At 45.0% G+C, this 18,718-nt stretch overlaps 1 protein-coding gene across 1 annotated transcript in view; it reads left to right on the forward strand.

Annotated features, from left to right (window-relative positions):
- The window catches only part of zswim6 (zinc finger, SWIM-type containing 6), a 115,712-nt gene extending 97,816 nt beyond the window's left edge, over positions 1-17,896 (forward strand). Inside the window, exons 9-14 of the mRNA XM_063014622.1 lie at positions 1,161-1,424; positions 5,167-5,302; positions 9,283-9,440; positions 13,610-13,773; positions 13,891-13,972; positions 15,146-17,896. Coding sequence (XP_062870692.1) covers positions 1,161-1,424; positions 5,167-5,302; positions 9,283-9,440; positions 13,610-13,773; positions 13,891-13,972; positions 15,146-16,011 — 1,670 coding nt within the window. The 3' untranslated portion in view covers positions 16,012-17,896. The remainder of the gene's footprint in view (positions 1-1,160; positions 1,425-5,166; positions 5,303-9,282; positions 9,441-13,609; positions 13,774-13,890; positions 13,973-15,145) is intronic.
- Positions 17,897-18,718: the final 822 nt, after the last annotated feature.

An 18,718-nucleotide genomic window follows, 5' to 3' on the forward strand; every position in this document is an offset into this window, starting at 1 on the left:
ATCCTCAACACCAACCTGTCCTGAATTGCTCTGTAATTTTGTGCAAGTCCAACAAACTTTTTTTTTTCCCTCTCTCGGAGGAGTAATTGAGCATGGCTCAGCTAGTGTCCTGGCACAGACAGCTGCTTCATTAGGGAAAGCTCTGTCCTCTCCGGTGCCTCATTATAATGCACACAGGCCAGCCACCAGCTCCTGCAAGGCAGCTTTCGATGTGGAGGTGAGCCGGTGTCAGAATACCCAGTTTTCTTCAGAACGTCGAAGGTAGTATGTGTTGTTCTGGTACAAGTGTATCAGGTGCAGCGGCTTACTGGCTTCTTTATTAGAAACACATACACCGACCAGGCATAACATTATGAGCACTGACAGGTGAAGTGAATAACACTGATTATCTCTTCATCATGGCACCTGTTAGTGGGTGGGATATATTAGGCAGCAAGTGAACATTTTATTATCAAAGCTGATGTGTTAGAAGCAGGAGAAATGGGCAAGCGTAAGGATTTGGGCGAGTTTGACAAGGGCCAAATTGTGATGGTCAGAGCATCTCCAAAACTGCAGCTCTTGTGGCGTGTTCCCTGGTCAGTATCTATCAAAAGTGGTCCAAGGAAGAAACAGTGATAAACTGGCGACAGGGTCATGGGACTATGTACATACACCCTTTCATGGATACAGTATTCCCTGATGGCTGTGGCTTCTTTCAGCAGGATAATGCACCCTGCCACAAAGCAAAAAAGCTTCAGGAATGGTTTGAGGAGCACAACAACGAGTTTGAGGTGTTGACTCGGCCTCCAAATTCCCCAGATCTCAATCCAATGGAGCATCTGTGGGATGTGCTGGACAAACAAGTCCGATCCATGGAGGCCCCATCTCACAACTTAGAGGAGTTAAAGGATCTGCTGCTGACATCTTGGTGCCAGATACCACAGCACACCTACAGGGGTCTAGTGGAGTCCATGCCTTGACAGGTCAGGACTGTTTTGGCAGCAAAAGGCAGACCAACACAATATTAGAAAAGTGGTCATAATGTTATAACCTTAACTTTGAGGGTGGTAATAGTTGATATGTAATATGTTTCCATTCTGACTTACTCTAGATTCTTGGCCTAGGTGGCATCATAATACATAATACTAGCTTTGTTAACGTCCTGTTACCTCCACCACCAGGTACGATGAGCTCCAGTAAGCATGCTGACGTCCACCTGTTCCCCACGGCACGGCGTTTCCTGGAGGAAGGCGAGTCCTACCTGGCGCTGGCTGTAGAGACTGCACTGATGGGCCTCGGCCAGCAAAGAATCATGCCCGACGGCCTCTACGCTCAAGAGAAGGTGTGCCGCAACGAGGAGCACCTGATCGCCAAGTTGCAGGAAGTGGAGCTGGACGACACGCTCGTCAAGATCTTCCGCAAGCAAGCCGTCTTCCTGCTAGAGGGTGAGTTTTTAAACCGAATCAGAACAACTCATATTCTTTACCATGCCACCTAAATCAGGCGACAGGAATACTAATGTGGCTATTCATGAACGGAATCTGGTGAAAAGAACCTAGCACTTACAGCGAGCTCTCCCTGCCTCCTTGAACATGCAAATACAGTGGATATAAAAAGTCTACACACCACAGTTGGGCAGGTACATTGGTACCTTGAAACTCAACGTCAATTGGTTCTGGGAGTGGCGTTGAGTTTAAAAGGCGTTGAGTTTCAAGGTATTTTTAACATAAGGATGATTGGGTAACCTGTTAATGCGTTCCATGGTCCCGTGGAACTGCATATATTTAAGGCTACTGTAAAATATTGGGGTTGTTTTTGACACTTACACACTGAAAATAACACAAACATAATAAATTTTTTTAACGATAAGCATTTTAGACTCAGAAAAGCTGATTTTTACAATTTCTCAGAACCTCGAGCTGTAACACAAGTTTAAAAGTGAAACAGGAGAAAAATCCAGATAAACACAGATACATGTGGAGCTTTCAGACTGGATTTGATGGTTATTCCACACAAATGCAGATTCGTCTCATGTTCCCACTTTGATGACGTTTTACCACACCACGCAAGCCGAGCACTGAGCAAAGCAGGAGTCACACACACGTTGAGTTTAAGGGAAACGTTGAGGTTAAGGGTATAGATTTCTCTGAAGCAGTGGCGGCTGCTGGTCTTTCAAAGAGGGGAAGCTCATTGTCGGCTTACATCATAAAATTTGATCTCAAAATAGCTGTCAATCAAAACGGGATTCAGCCTTTCGACTGATCCTCCAATCATCTTGCAGAAGCTCAGCGTCCAGACCCGCCCACAGCTCCATTCACCCCCAGAGACGCTCAGTGTCCGGGGGCGGCACAAAATCGTGGCATTTATCCAATGACCGGCGAGTTTCGAAGCAATGAAAAAAAACTTTTCCATGCAGTCCCATTGAAGTGAATAGACGCTCAGCTTCTACGGGCAAATGCATTGATGCTATGGGAGTTAACAAAATCGAGTCAGTCGATTTGTGATAAGTAGCTGATTCTGAACGAACTCGTCTTCGAGATGAACGTGTTCTAACGCATTTGTAGTCAATGAAATGTTAACACAACTGTACATATTTGGCCATTTAATTTTTGACATTTTAGGGGAAGCTGAGCTTCCCTTGCAGTCTTAGAGAAATCGCCACTGCTCTGAAGGGTGTTGAGTTTCAAATATTTTGAGTTTAGGGGACGTTGAGTTACAAGGTACCACTGTATTTAGAGTTATTTCATTGTATGTGAGCTGTGAACTGAAAAAATTTACAACTGGGTCAGAGCTTCTCCAAAACTGCAGCTCTTGTGGGGTGATCCCGGTCTGCAGTGGTCAGTATCTATCAAAAGTGGTCCAAGGAAGGAACAGTGGTAAACCGGCGACAGGGTCATGGGCGGCCAAGACTCATCGATGCACATGGGGAGCGAAGGCTGCCCAACAGACGAGCTACTGTAGCTCAAATTGCAGAAGAAGTTAATGCTATCTGGTTCTGATAGAAAGATGTCAGACTCCATGACTTGACGGGTCAGGGCTGTTTTGGCAGCAAAACAGGGACCAACACAGTATTAGGAAGGTGGTCATAATGTTAAGCCTGATTGGTGTATTCATGTAACCAAGATTTCATTTGGTTTTCAATTGAGTAATACAGATTACACTTTTTATATCTACTGTACCAGCCTGATTTCCAGCAAGGTTCACTCATATTGCAAATTCTTTTCAGAAAAATGACTATTTCTGGGTGCCCCCCCATTCCCTCCTGGTCTGTAGGCTTTAATCTCATTCTCTGAGACTTTGCTTCGACTGATGAAGTCCTAAATGTTTGGTGATATTTGCTCCACTAGCACTAAAAAAATGCCAAATGGCCACTGCAGGCGGATTCCTAGCACCGCTGGCTATTTGTGAAAGAATGAGGAGAGCTGATAAACAGGCCTGACTGCGTCCCTTCCTCCCTCGCTCGCTCCTTCCCTTCCTCCTCCCGGGCCATGCCAGCAGCCATCACATGGGTATGGCAAACAGGAAAAGCATGCATGAATGAGGACAGGGCAAATACCACGCATTACAAGTGGCATGTTCTCACACACGTAGCGCTGTGTTGAGTGTTTGTGTTTTGAGTATCGGTAGGTCGTAATTAGAACATGTCCATGCATGTGTTGTGTTTCCTGTAAGGAATTAGTGAGTATCAGGGTTTGCTTTGTCAGTTAATAAGGCCTGTGGTGTATCTGTGTATCATGTGGTGTTCTCAGAGATGAGGAAAGATGGCCGATACGAAACAAACCTTCAAGATTAAAGGCTACATGGTCCATTTAGGCTCAGCTTATTTAGTTTTAGTCAGAACAAACATCCTCATCAAACATTCAGCTTCAAGTTAGAACAAACATTCTCCGTTTCTGAAATACATTGTTTTTTTCCTGCTCGCCTGAGTAAAGCAGTAAAGGTTCTGTGTCCTTTTGGAGGATGCCACATGTGCCACTTTATCAGCTCATTATGCACATAATGGAAAAATCTTCAGCCTTTTTTTCAACTACTGATAGGAGGATCAATGTGGCTGTAAATCAGAACTGATCAGTTTTTGAATTGACCAACTGATCTATGGATCTTTGGCTTCTGTATTTTAGTACACCGATCAGCCATAACATTCAAACCACCTCCTTATTTTTACACTCACTGTCCATTTTATCAGCTCCACTTACCATATAGAAGCACTTTGTAGTTCTACAATTACTGACTGTAGACCAATCAATGGTCAGGACTCTCCCAGGACCACCACAGAGCAGGTATTATTTAGGCGGTGGATCATTCTCAGCACTGCAGTGACGCTGACATGGTGGTGGTGTGTTAGTGTGTGTTGTGCTGGTATGAATGGATCAGACACAGCAGCGCTGCTGGAGTTTTTAAACACCGTGTCCACTCACTCTCCACTCTATTAGACACTCCTACCTAGTTGGTCCACCTTGTAGATTTAAAGTCGGAGACGATCGCTCATCTATTGCTGCTGTTTGAGTCGGTCATCTTCTAGACCTTCATCAGTGGTCACAGGATGATGCCCACGGGGCGCTGTTGGCTGGATATTTCGGGTTGGTGGACTATTCTCAGTCCAGCAGTGACAGTGAGGTGTTTAAATACTCCAGCAGTACAATACACACTAACACACCACCACCATGTCAGTGTCACTGCAGTACTGAGAATGATCCACCACGCAAATAATACCTGCTCTGTAGTGGTCCTGACCATTGAAGAACAGCATGAAAGGGGGCTAACAAAGCATGCAGAGAAACAGATGGACTACAGTCAGTAATTGTAGAACTACAAAGTGCTTCTATATTGTAAGTGGAGCTGATAAAATGGACAGTGAGTGTTATGGCTGATCGGTGTATATGCTGTCAAAACAGCTCTGACCCCTGTGCATTCTGGTACCAGGACTGGTCAAACTACTTTTGTCTCAAATCCCTATTGTATGCAATTCTTATTGTGATGAGAGCACTTTCTATCCACTTGACATAGCATCTGATTCATTGGTGTTTAGATTCCAAAGTGCACCTCAAGTCCAAGAAAAATCTATTTGAGATTCAGTAAACAAATGACTGTAATACAAATCTTTTTTGTCCTTACACATACACAAATGTTAGAGTTAAGTGTATTCGCATTATGTAATTGTGCGTGTTTGTGTGATTTTCGCTACAGGGGGGCCCTACAGCGGTTTGGGGGAACTCATCTACAGAGAGAGTGTTCCAATGCACACATATGCCAAGTATTTGTTCACCTCCCTCCTACCTCATGATGCCGAACTGGCATACAAAATTGCACTGAGAGCAATGCGGTAAGTACACAAACCCATTAACAACTGTTTTTTAACCATTTTTTTTACCTATTAAGCACTGCAGCACCTAGAGAAACAGCCTTCTACTGCCTCACCTTTTTTCACAGTGAATCGGAAGGTTTTAGATTGCTTTTTTTTTGTTTCTAATCAAATATTTAATATATATTTTCTTCATGCATTTTCTCCCGACTTTTTAGCGTGTCCAATTGCCCGATTGCATCACGCTTCCTCTCCACTAATGCCGACCCCCGTTCTGATTTGAGCAGAACGAAGCTAACCCACGCCCCCTCCGACACGTGGGCAGCAGCCGTATGCATTTTGTCACCCACACTAGGCGAGTGCATATATGCGAATCAGCCTTGTGTACGGAGAGACACACCCTGATCCGCACTCTTTCCCCGCCTCTGTGCAGGCGCCATCAATCGGCCAGCAGAGGTCGTAGTGCATCAGTTCCGAGGAGTCCCTATCCGGCTTAATACCCACCCCTGTTTGATCAACAGGCCAATCGTTGTTCACGTGGTTGCTCAGCCCAGCCGGATGGCAGAGCCGAGATTCGATACGATGTATTCGCGATCCCAGCTCTGGTGCGCTAGTGTGAGTTTTTACTGCCCAGTGATTCCTGGTAGGCTCTTTAACCTCGGTAAAGTGTACACCGAAGATAAATGAAAGAAATAATGTAAATGGAACTCTGCATCAGTCGGGACAACAGGAAAGCAGTTCAGTGCATGACTGATGTAATGGTGTTCTGTGATCATTGATTTCTTTATGTGGAAACCAAAATGACCTACCCTGTACCGAACCGCTACAATAAATATCATCTCTTTACTCAACCCGAATCTTTTGTCAAGATCTGTGCAGTGCAGATGTTAGCAATTACATTCCAATTTATATTTCTGACATTTCTATCTCAGGATAAAAGCATATTGCTTCAGTACTTGAAAGCCTGAGAGTGGCATCAGCTATATATTTATCCAGCACTTTCCCCACCCTCAAATGATGGGTCCAATGATCCAAGTAAATCAAATGTTCCAATCTGAGTGTTCTCAGAAATCAGATGGGTAGTCTTTTAACTGTGTTTTGCTGCCCTGTATTAGGCATTACAGCCAACTAGCACTGGGATCTGTGGTATTCTAAAGACAAATAACCAAAACCATTAGAAGATGTCTATTAGGTACAGACTAAACTGGTTAAGGGTGGCACAGTGACGTACACTACATTGCCAAAAGTATTCGCTCGTCTGTCTTCACACGCATATGAACTTGAGTGACATCACATTCTTAATCCATAGGGTTTAATATGATGTCGGCCCACCCTTTGCAGCTATAACAGCTTTAACTCTTCTAGGAAGGCTTTCCACAAGGTTTAGGAGTGTAAACCTTAGAAGCGCATTTGTGAGGTCAGACACTGATGTTGGACGAGAAGGCCTGGCTCGCAGTCTCTGCTCTAATTCATCATTTTGGAACAGGAAGGGGCCATCCCCAAACTGTTCCCACAAAGTTGGGAGCATGAAATTGTCCAAAATCTCTTGGTATGCCGAAGCATTAAGAGTTCCTTTCACTGGAACTAAGGGGCCGAGCCCGACTCCTGAAAAACAACCCCACACCATAATCCCCCCCTCCACCAAACTTTACACTTGGCACAATGCAGTCAGACAAGTACCGTTCTCCTGGCAACCACCAAACCCAGACTTGTCCATCGGATCGCCAGACGGAGAAGCGGGATTCGTCACTCCAGAGAACACGTCTCCACTGATCTAGAGTCCAGTGACTGCGTGCTTTGCATTGCGCTTGGTGATGTAAGGCTTGAATGCAGCTGCTCGGCCATGGAAACCCATCCCATGAAGCTCTCTACACACTGTTCTTGAGCTAATCTGAAGGCCACATGAAGTTTGGAGGTCTGTAGCGATTGACTCTGCAGAAAGTTGGCGACCTCTGCACACTATGCGCCTCAGCATCTGCTGACCCCGCTCTGTCACTTTACGTGACCTAACACTTCGTGGTTGAGTTGCTGTCATTCCCAATCGCTTCCACTTTGTTATAATACCACTGACAGTCGACTGTGGAATATTTAGTAGCGAGGAAATTTCATGACTGGACTTGTTGCACAGGTGGCATCCTATCATGGTAGCACACTGGAATTCACTGAGCTCCTGAGAGCGATTCATTCTTTCACTAATGTTTGTAGAAGCAGTCTGCATGTCTAGGTGCTAGGTTTTATACACCTGTGGCCATGGAAGTGATTGGAACACCTGAATTCAATTATTTGGATGGGTGAGTGAATACTTTTGGCAATATAGTGTATGGTCACTGAGGAGTTTTGAATATTCTCCTATTAACATTCATGGAGATTGGCTTCCTCTTATTGGTAAGACAATATAATGCCGGACTTACCGTGACTCGTGGGGTGTCGCTGTAAGTTGCTTTGCATGTAATGTGAGATGAAGCACCTAAGACGAATCAGTTAGTGAAAATGCATAATGAATGAAATGATATTTATTCACAGTTTATTTTCTTGTCCTCTCAAACCCTCAACACAATACCGGAACATTATCGTGCTTTACTGGGATTGGATTATGTTTTCTGTGGATTTGCAGCCAGCGACGAGCACACAAACTGAATTAAATAAAAGACAGAGGCACCTAAATTTAGGTGCGGTAGCAGCCTGTGGCTTAGTATTGACTCAACCTATAAAAAGACCTCGCCATTCATATACCTGCCGTCTCCTGATCCAGTGTTTTGCTTTGGAGGCTGGTATGAAATTAACACCATACTTTAATGTACGATTTGACATGCCTGCTTCAGGGTGTAGTGCAGTTTGTCTAATGTGAGGATAAAATACACCGATCAGCCATAACATTAAAACCACCTCCTTGTTTCTACAAATATTGTCCATATTATCAGCTCCACTTACCACATAGTAGCACTTTGTAGTTCTACAATTACTGACTGTAGTCCATCTGTTTATCTGCATGCTTTGTTAGCCCCCTTTCATGCTGTTCTTCAATGGTCAGGACTCTCCCAGGACCACTACAGAGCAGGTATTATTTGGGTGGTGGATCATTCTCAACACTGACATGGTGGTGGTGTGTTAGTGTGTGTTGTGCTGGTATGAGTGTATTAGACACAGCAGCACTGCTACTTAGTTGGTCCACCTTATAGCTGTAAAGTCAGAGACGATCGCTCATCTATTTTTGCTGTTTGAGTTGGTCATCTTCTAGACCTTCATCAGTGGTCACAGGACGCTGCCCATGTGGCTGGTTATTTTTGGTTGGTGGACTATTCTCAGTCCAGCAGTGACAGTGAGGTGTTTAATAACTCCAGCAGCGCTGCTGTGTCTTATCCCCTCATACCAGCACAACACACACTAACATACCACCACCATGTCAGTGTCACTGCAGTGCTGAGAATGATCCACCACCCAAATAATACCTGCTCTGTGGTGGTCCTGTGGGGGTCCTGACCATTTAAGAACAGCATGAAAGGGGGCTAACAAAGCATGCAGAGAAACAGATGGACTACAGTCAGTAATTGTAGAACTACAAAGTGCTCCTATATGGTAAGTGGAGCTGATAAAATGGGCAGTGAGTGTAGAAACAAGGAGGTGATTTTAATGTTATGGCTGATCAGTGTAGTATAAATGATGTGCTTTGAACTTTATGAAAACACTTGGATAGGGTCTTGTCTGTACCCCTGTGCACAACCCTATTAAACAACTGTGAGATTAATTGGAAAGTCTATTGCAAGAGCTGCTTTAATTGAATGGGCGAAAGGGGTAGAAACGTTTAATAATGCCTATGGTTTTTGCCTATGCCCATGTAATTCATTATAGCAGAGGTTCATTAGGATACTGATACTTAATGAACTTCCTGACGTTGTTTGCTTTATTTCTATTATGGTTTTCAGTGCCCCGTGTGAGGATCCCACTTATCTAAGCTTAACAATCATTTTAATTACTGTTTTTTTTTTCTGTGTATTTTTAAGGTTACCAGTGTTGGAATCCACAGCTCCTTCCGGAGACATGTCCCGGCCTCACCACATAGTATCTGTCGTGCCCAACCGCTACCCACGATGGTTCACGCTTAGCCACATTGAGTCCCAACAGTGTGAGCTGGCCTCCACCATGCTCACTGCGGCCAAAGGTGAGCTTTCCTTTTAACAGTCCTCATTAGAACCATTAATTACTGACTGGTGCACAGTTAAACACATCAGGCACACAAGCACATACAGTGTATCACAAAAGTGAGTACACCCCTCACATTTCTGCAAATATTTCATTATATCTTTTCATGGGACAACACTATAGAAATAAAACTTGGATATAACTTAGAGTAGTCAGTGTACACCTTGTATAGCAGTGTAGATTTACTGTCTTCTGAAAATAACTCAACACACAGCCATTAATGTCTTAATGGCTGGCAACATAAGTGAGTACACCCCACAGTGAACATGTCCAAATTGTGCCCAAAGTGTCAATATTTTGTGTGACCACCATTATTATCCAGCACTGCCTTAACCCTCCTGGGCATGGAATTCACCAGAGCTGCACAGGTTGCTACTGGAATCCTCTTCCACTCCTCCATGATGACATCACGGAGCTGGTGGATGTTAGACACCTTGAACTCCTCCACCTTCCACTTGAGGATGCGCCACAGGTGCTCAATTGGGTTTAGTCCATCACCTTTACCTTCAGCTTCCTCAGCAAGGCAGTTGTCATCTTGGAGGTTGTGTTTGGGGTCGTTATCCTGTTGGAAAACTGCCATGAGTTTTCGAAGGGAGGGGATCATGCTCTGTTTCAGAATGTCACAGTACATGTTGGAATTCATGTTTCCCTCAATGAACTGCAGCTCCCCAGTGCCAGCAACACTCATGCAGCCCAAGACCATGATGCTACCACCACCATGCTTGACTGTAGGCAAGATACAGTTGTCTTGGTACTTCTCACCAGGGCGCCACCACACATGCTGGACACCATCTGAGCCAAACAAGTTTATCTTGGTCTCGTCAGACCACAGGGCATTCCAGTAATCCATGTTCTTGGACTGCTTGTCTTCAGCAAACTGTTTGCGGGCTTTCTTGTGCGTCAGCTTCCTTCTGGGATGACGACCATGCAGACCGAGTTGATGCAGTGTGCGGCGTATGGTCTGAGCACTGACAGGCTGACCTTCCACGTCTTCAACCTCTGCAGCAATGCTGGCAGCACTCATGTGTCTATTTTTTAAAGCCAACCTCTGGATATGACGCCGAACACGTGGACTCGACTTCTTTGGTCGACCCTGGCGAAGCCTGTTCCGAGTGGAACCTGTCCTGGAAAACCGCTGTATGACCTTGGCCACCATGCTGTAGCTCAGTTTCAGGGTGTTAGCAATCTTCTTATAGCCCAGGCCATCTTTGTGGAGAGCAACAATTCTATTTCTCACATCCTCAGAGAGTTCTTTGCCATGAGGTGCCATGTTGAATATCCAGTGGCCAGTATGAGAGAATTGTATCCAAAACACCAAATTTAACAGCCCTGCTCCCCATTTACACCTGGGACCTTGACACATGACACCAGGGAGGGACAACGACACATTTGGGCACAATTTGGACATGTTCACTGTGGGGTGTACTCACTTATGTTGCAGCTATTTAGACATTAATGGCTGTGTGTTGAGTTATTTTCAGAAGACAGTAAATCTACACTGCTATACAAGCTGTACACTGACTACTCTAAGTTATATCCAAGTTTCATGTCTATAGTGTTGTCCCATGAAAAGATATAATGAAATATGACACTGACATGGTGGTGGTGTGTTAGTGTGTGTTGTGCTGGTATGAGTGGATCAGACACAGCAACGCTGCTGGAGTTTTTAAATACCGTGTCCACTCACTGTCCACTCTATTAGACAATCCTACCTAGTCGGTCCACCTTGTAGATGTAAAGTCAGAGACGATCGCTCATCTATTGTTGCTGTTTGAGTTGCTCATCTTCTAGACCTTCATCAGTGGTCACAGGACGCTGCCCATGTGGCGCTGTTGGCTGGATAATTTTGGTTGGTGGACTATTCTCAGTCCAGCAGTGACAGTGAGGTGTTTAAAACACCACAACAAAACAGCACAACACACACTAACACACCACCACCATGTCAGTGTCACTGCAGTGCTGAGAATCATCCACCACCTAAATAATACCTGCTCTGTAGTGGTCCTGACCATTGAAGAACAGGGTGAAAGCAGGCTAAAAAAGAATGTAGAGAAACAGATGGACTATAGTCAGTAATCGTAGAACTACAAAGTGCTTCTATAGTAAGTGGAGCTGATAAAATGGTCATAATGTTATGCCTGATTGGTGTATATCTAAACAAAGTTTCTCATTTGCACACACACACTCACAGTCCTACGCAAATGTACTCGCACGATTATCCATGCAGAATGCAAAGAACAGGATGTAACATCTAAAACGTTTAGTGTGCTCATACAATCTCTCATTCGTAGTGGATACTTAAAAATGTCATTTTGTCCACAAGAGAAAGAGAAAAAAGGCCAGACTAAATAAACCAATAATTAAATGAACAATGCAGTAAGTGCATTATAACAGTTGGAGCTTTAGAAATTGTGGCTCAATTGATCTGAAAAGGAAAAACAGTTCTATATGCTTCCATACTTGAGATCTGATCATGCTGAGTCACTGCATGAATATGCAGAGGTGTGTGTATGTGCGTGTGTGTGAGTCCGGCAGTCTGAACGCCAGGACGTGGCTTTGTAGACAGAGGACAGGAAATCAAAGGGTAATTGTCATACTCATCAGTGCTTACATACAGGCAAAAAACAAGTGATTTAACATTTAAATCGCAAAGCGGAATTCAAATACGTTAGTCTTCGGCTTGACCTTGATAATCTGTTCGTTTGGGCTTGTGTCTGGTACCTATTTTTGGATGTGGAACTTGTGTTTAAATGATTTCCGTTTAGTTGTGAATTTATTTCAGGCAGCTCGTGTCACAATCCATGTAGGGTGCATTTCCTGTAAGCGCAGCATCATTGCAAGCATACACTGCTCAGCCATAACATTAAAACCACCTCTTTGTTTCTACACTCAGCTCCACTTACCATATAGGAGCACTTTGTAGTTCTACAATTACTGTCTGTAGTCCATCTGTTTCTCTACATACTTTTTTAGCCTGTTTTCACCCTGTTCTTCAATGGTCAGGTCCCCTACAGGACCACCACAGAGCAGGTATTATTTGGGTGGTGGATCATTCTCGGCGCTGCTGGAGGTTTTTCTTTAAATATCGTGTCCACTCACTGTCCACTCTATTAGACACTCCTACCTAGTTGGTCCACCTTGTAGATGTAAAGTCAGAGACGATTGCTCATCTGTTGCTGATGTTTGAGTTGGTCTTCTTCTAGACCTACATCAGTGGTCAGACTACTGGACTAGTAAACAGAAGGTTGCCGGTTCAAGCCCCGCCACCACCAAGTTGCCACTGTTGGGTCCCTGAGCAAGGCCCTTAACCCTCAATTGCTCATTGTGTTCCGCTCACTGTGTAAGTCGCTTTGGATAAAAGCGTCTGCTAAATGCTGAAAATGTAAATGTAAATGGTTGGTGGACTATTCTCAGTCCAGCAGTGACAGTGAGGTGTCCGCATTGCTGTGTCTTATCCACTCATACCAGCACAACACACACTACCCAGCACGGTGGCTCGGTGGGTAGCATTGTCGCCTCACAGCAAGAAGGCCCTGGGTACAGAGTCTGCGTGGGTTTCCTCCGGGAGCTCCGGTTTCCTCCCACAGTCCAAAAACATGTAGTCAGGTTAATTGGAGACACTGAATTGCCCTATAGGTGAATGTGTGTGTGTATGTGTGTCTGCCCTGCGATGGACTGGCGCCCCGTCCAGGGTGTTACTGTGTGCCTTGCGCCCATTGAAAAGCTGGAATAGGCTCCAGCACCCCACCACCGGTGACCCTAATTGGATAAGCGGTTAAGAAAGTGAGTGAGTGGGATAGTAAAGCTCAGTGGCAAAGAGTAGGAACCCTATCCAACCTTTCCTTCTTCAGACACGACTAATGGCATCTGTTGAGCACCCAGCCAGAGATTTTGAACTCTCTGTGGGTATGGGATACCATATATGGGGTGCCGCGCCACCCAAGCGCCCCTGGATCGTGCAGCTTGCAATGAGAGCTGATGGGTTGCATAGTTAATAAGTAGTTCTGGCAAACGTACTTGTGATCGCAGCCTCACAGTGTTTTAGTGAAAGTGCAAAAGTACTTCTTAAAGTATGAGTCTGCACTGGAAGTAAATGCATCTTAATCTTAACGTGTGCTTTGCTTTTAGGTGACTCTCGGAGGCTGGAAACAGTATTAGAGTCCATCCAAAAAAACATCCACTCGTCCTCTCACATATTTAAACTGGCGCAGGATGCCTTTAAAATCGCCACGCTCATGGACAGCCTGCCTGACATCACTCTGCTGAAAGTGTCCCTGGAGCTGGGCCTTCAGGTAAACACCCGCTCTAAAAGCTCTGCTTAGTCATAGCACGGTGTGGTTTAGTTTAGCTTTTTTCCCATTTTACTGGAGTCGTCACAGTCATCGTGTTTGTACTGTCTTTCTTCAAAGGTCATGCGAATGACGCTTTCGACACTAAACTGGCGAAGGCGAGAGATGGTGCGATGGTTAGTCACTTGTGCCACGGAAGTCGGTAAGTTTAAGCCTCTTGACAGTTTCCAGCCACTAACATGTTTTGAGGTGTTTTTATTAATATAATTTCTTCTTTATTAAATATTAAGCTTATTTAAGAATTGAAATGCACACTTAAAATGGACCTTAAAGCATTGGCACTTACACCGGCATAACATTATGACCACTGACAGGTGAAGTGAATAACACTGATTATCTCTATCACGGCACCTGTTAGTAGGTGGGATATATTAGGCAGCAAGTGAACATTTTATCCTTAGAGTTGATGTGTTAGAAGCAGGAAAAATTGGGCCAAATTGTGATGGCTAGACGACTGGGTCAGAGCATCTTCCAAACTGCAGGTGTCAGAATACACAGTGCATCACAGTTTGTTGCGTATGGGGCTGCGTAGCCACAGACCAGTCAGGGTGCCCATGCTGACCCCTGTCCACCGCCGAAAACGCCAACAATGGGCACGTGAGCATCGGAACTGGACCACGGAGCAATGGAAGAAGGTGGCCTGGTCTGATGAATCACATTTTCCTTTACAGTAGTGGTTGGCCGGGTGCGTGTGCGTCGCTTACCTGGGGAACACATGGCACCAGGATGCACTATGGGAAGAAGGCAAGTTGGCGGAGGTAGTGTGATGCTTTGGGCAATGTTCTGCTGGGAAACCTTGGGTCCTGCCATCCATGTGGATGTTACTTTAACACGTACCACCTACATAAGCATTGCTGCAGACCATGTACACCCTTTCATGGAAACGATATTCCCTGATGGCTGTGGCCTCTTTCAGCAGGATAATGCGCCCTAACACAAAGCAAAAATGCTTCAGGAATGGTTTGCGGAGCACAACAACGAGTTTGAGGGGTTGATTAGGATTCCAAATTCCCCAGATCTCAATCCAATCGAGCATCTGTGGGATGTGCTGGACAGACGAGTCAGATCCATGGAGGCCTCACATCACAACTTACAGGAGTTAAAGGATCAGCTGCTGACATCTTGGTGCCAGATACCACAGCACACCTTCAGGGGTCTAGTGGAGTCCATGTCTCGATGGGTCATGGCTGTTTTGGCAGCAAAAGGGGGACCAACACAATATTAGGAAGGTGGTCATAATGTTATGTCTGATTGGAGTAATGTATAATTATATTTATAATATAATTTAATACGTTTATATTTCTTTTGTGTTTAGGTGTGTATGCACTGGACAGCATCATGAAGAGCTGGTTCACGTTGTTCACACCCACTGAAGCCACCAGCATTGTAGCGACGGCGGTTCTGTCCAGCAGCACGGCGGCACGTCTGCGCCTGGACGCCCGGCAACAGGAGAAACTAGCAAGTAGTGCACGCACACTGGCATTGCAGTGCGCCGTCAAGGACCCGGCCAGCTGTGCACTATCGGCCCTGACTCTGTGCGAGAAGGAGCCGGCAGCGTTCGAGACGGCCTACCAGATCGCTCTGGACGCCGCGCCCGCAGCCATGACGCACGCTCAGCTCTTCACCATCGCGCGCTACATGGAGCACCGCGGCTATCCGGCGCGCGCCTACAAGCTGGCCACTCTGGCCATGGCGCACCTAAGTCTGGCGTACAATCAGGACACGCACCCCGCCATCAACGACGTACTCTGGGCGTGCGCCCTGAGCCACTCGCTGGGCAAGAGCGAACTGGCCGCCATCATCCCGCTGGTCGTAAAGAGCGTCAAGTGCGCCACTGTGCTCTCGGACATCTTGCGGCGGTGCACGTTGGCCACCGTGCCAACTCCACCGCTGCACGGGCGCAGAAACACCACGCCCAAGCTAATGTCTCTGGACAAGGCCCCTCTGAGGCAGCTGCTGGACGCCACGATCGGCGCCTACATCAACACCACGCACTCCAGGCTCACGCACATCAGCCCGCGCCACTACGGCGAGTTTATCGAATTCCTAGGCAAGGCGCGCGATACCTTCCTCATGGCGCACGACGGCCACGTGCAGTTCGCGCAATTCATAGATAACCTGAAACAGATCTACAAGGGCAAGAAGAAACTCATGATGCTCGTACGCGAGAGGTTCGGTTGACCCCGCGAAGACTCACGTCGACTTTTTTTCTTTTTTTTAAACTCGTCTGCCTCTTTCGAAACTGATAAGAAGGAAACAAAAATGGAAAAGCGGAACACAAAACGACAAGCGGACAGTTGGTAAGCCAGACCGGTATTATGTGTATAGACTTTTTTTTAGTTTGCAAACAAAAAAAATGGAAAAAAAACGTCACGTCGTGGAAGTTGTGTGTGTTTCCCTTTATATGTGTGGAAGAAAGAGAAAGGAATAAGAGCGAGAGAGGGATTAAAAAAAAAGGTTTTGGTTTACACTGAGTATATGTTGTCGAGTGGCGAAAGCCCACATAGCACTCCAGATACGTTATCTCCTCAACATTCACAGCCTCAAAGAGAAAGAAGTATGGCTTTAAACCAAACAAAGCACCTCCATCCTAAGTAAAAAAAAAAAAGTACCTCGTATGGCTCCAGCTTTACCCCCTCCCCCCTCCTTAATCCATCCACCCCTTATCGGTGTACAAAAGTGTTCGATACGAAGATTAAGTTTAGGACATGTTTTTTTTCTCTTTCTTCATTTTCTTTTTGTACCAGGCTGATTGTGTGGCTTTGCAGTGCTCTTCCTACATAAGCATGTCACAAATACACGAATGCTCACAGATCCACCGAAACCCTGCTGTGCTTTTGCGCTTGTGGAAACTTAGCGACTGTCGACATACATTCTCAGGGATTTCTCAAGAAAAAAAAGGAAAAAAAAAACAGAAAAATGATCATGGAAAAAAAGAGAGAATGAGAGCATTTTATTGTACTGTATATATGATAGTATATGTCTGAATATTGAAAAAAATGTATACATTAACTAATTTATAAAAGAATATTCTATGTAATGCAAAAATACTTGAAGCTGCAGTACCTTGGTTCAAACCGAAACATATCAGAAGGACTAAACCCTGCCCTCGAGTGGGAATTTCGATGGATCGGGTAGGTTCGGACGCCGGTACCTATGCAGAGTCGCCCGTCCTGACCTACTGCGCGATCCGACCGGTATGTCGAAACGATGACGAGGGGTTCTGTTCCGTAGAGGCGTTTTCTGGACGATCAGTGTAAAGCAGCAAAGCCAGAGCAGCAAAAGCCTTAGCATTAAAGATTAGGGAATGCAAGAACCCGCGGGCCCGCGTGCCTCGGGATACGTAGATCCAGCAGAAACCCGACCTGCTAGCAACCACACACCCTGAAGCCTGACCACGTCCCCCATCTCTTTCCATAACGATCAAGCTTGGCGTCTCTGCACAATAACACGCGCGTACTCGCTCATTCTGCCGACATCTTGACTTTGTGCAGGTCAGAAAGTTGCTGTGTAAATCTGACTGTTCGAACATTTTTAATGCTTTTCATTTTTTTATTTTATTTAAATGCGTTTGATTTCGTTCGTTCCTCTAGAATTCCTCCAATGAGAACAGCCTTCTTTCTTGCCTTGTCTTAATGCTTTAAAGTAACCAAACTGGAGTTCTAACTACCAAACCTGTTAATTAAAATGAAAGCCAACCGACTTTGGTTTCAACTTTTTAGTGTCTTTAATTTTTAGCTTGAATGGTTCTGTACCTTGTGCTTTAAAAAGCGACTTTTCCTTTTTTTTCTCGTTGCAAAACATTGTCAAGTGTCTCGTTCTCTTCCTTAGAGGTATGTCTGTAGCTCTTTTTTTGTTTGTTTAGAAACAGAAATATCATGTTCTTTATTTTATTTATTATAAAAGGTAAACGATTGTACTTCATCACCCGTGTCAACATGCTCATGAAGTTGAACTTAAAATTTGATACACCAATATCGATTTATTTATGTAACTAAATCACTGTTTTATAAACTTGTTAATGATTCAACATTTTTTTTTGTTTTAATTAAAATTAGTTTTTTGAGAGGAAAAGTGGAGTCTGAGCATGATTTGTTGTGATCAAACGTTTTAACTAGCACCTATCATTACTATCAGTACTCGCACACCAGGTTCATCAGTTCAAAGGTTATATCGAACACAGTCATGGACAATTTAGTGTCTCCAATTCACCTCACTTGCATGTCTTTGGACTGTGGGAGGAAACCCACGCAGACACGGGGAGAAAGGACCCGGACCAACCCTACCTGGGGATAAAACCCAGGACCTTCTTGCTGTGAGGCAACAGTGCTACCCATTTGGCCACTGTGCCGCCCCACATTTATTCATACATAATGTGTGTGTGTAGAGATAGATGGATGGATTGGATGGATGGATGGATGGTTGGATGGATGGATGGATGGATAGACAGATAGAATGGATGGATAGGATAGATAGATAGATGGATGGATGGGTGGATAGGATGGATGGACGGATAGGATGGATGGATAGGATGGATGCTTCAGGAAAATGCTTCAGGAATGGTTTGAGGAGCACAACAACGAGTTTGAGGTGTTGACTTGGCCTCCAAATTCCCCAGATCTCAATCCAATCGATAGATAGATGGAATGGATGGGATGGATGGATAGGATGGATGGACGGATAGGATGGATGGATGGATAGGATAGATGGATGGATAGATAGACAGATTGGATAGAATAGATAGAATGGATAGGATGGATGGTTGGATAGACAGATAGGATGGATAGACAGATAGGATGGATGGTTGGATAGATGGATGGATGGATGGATGGATTGGATTGGATGGATTGGATTGGATTGGGATGGATGGATGGATGGATGGATAGAT

The sequence above is a fragment of the Trichomycterus rosablanca genome, chromosome 18, assembly GCF_030014385.1.
Source record: "Trichomycterus rosablanca isolate fTriRos1 chromosome 18, fTriRos1.hap1, whole genome shotgun sequence".
NCBI lineage: Eukaryota > Metazoa > Chordata > Actinopteri > Siluriformes > Trichomycteridae > Trichomycterus > Trichomycterus rosablanca.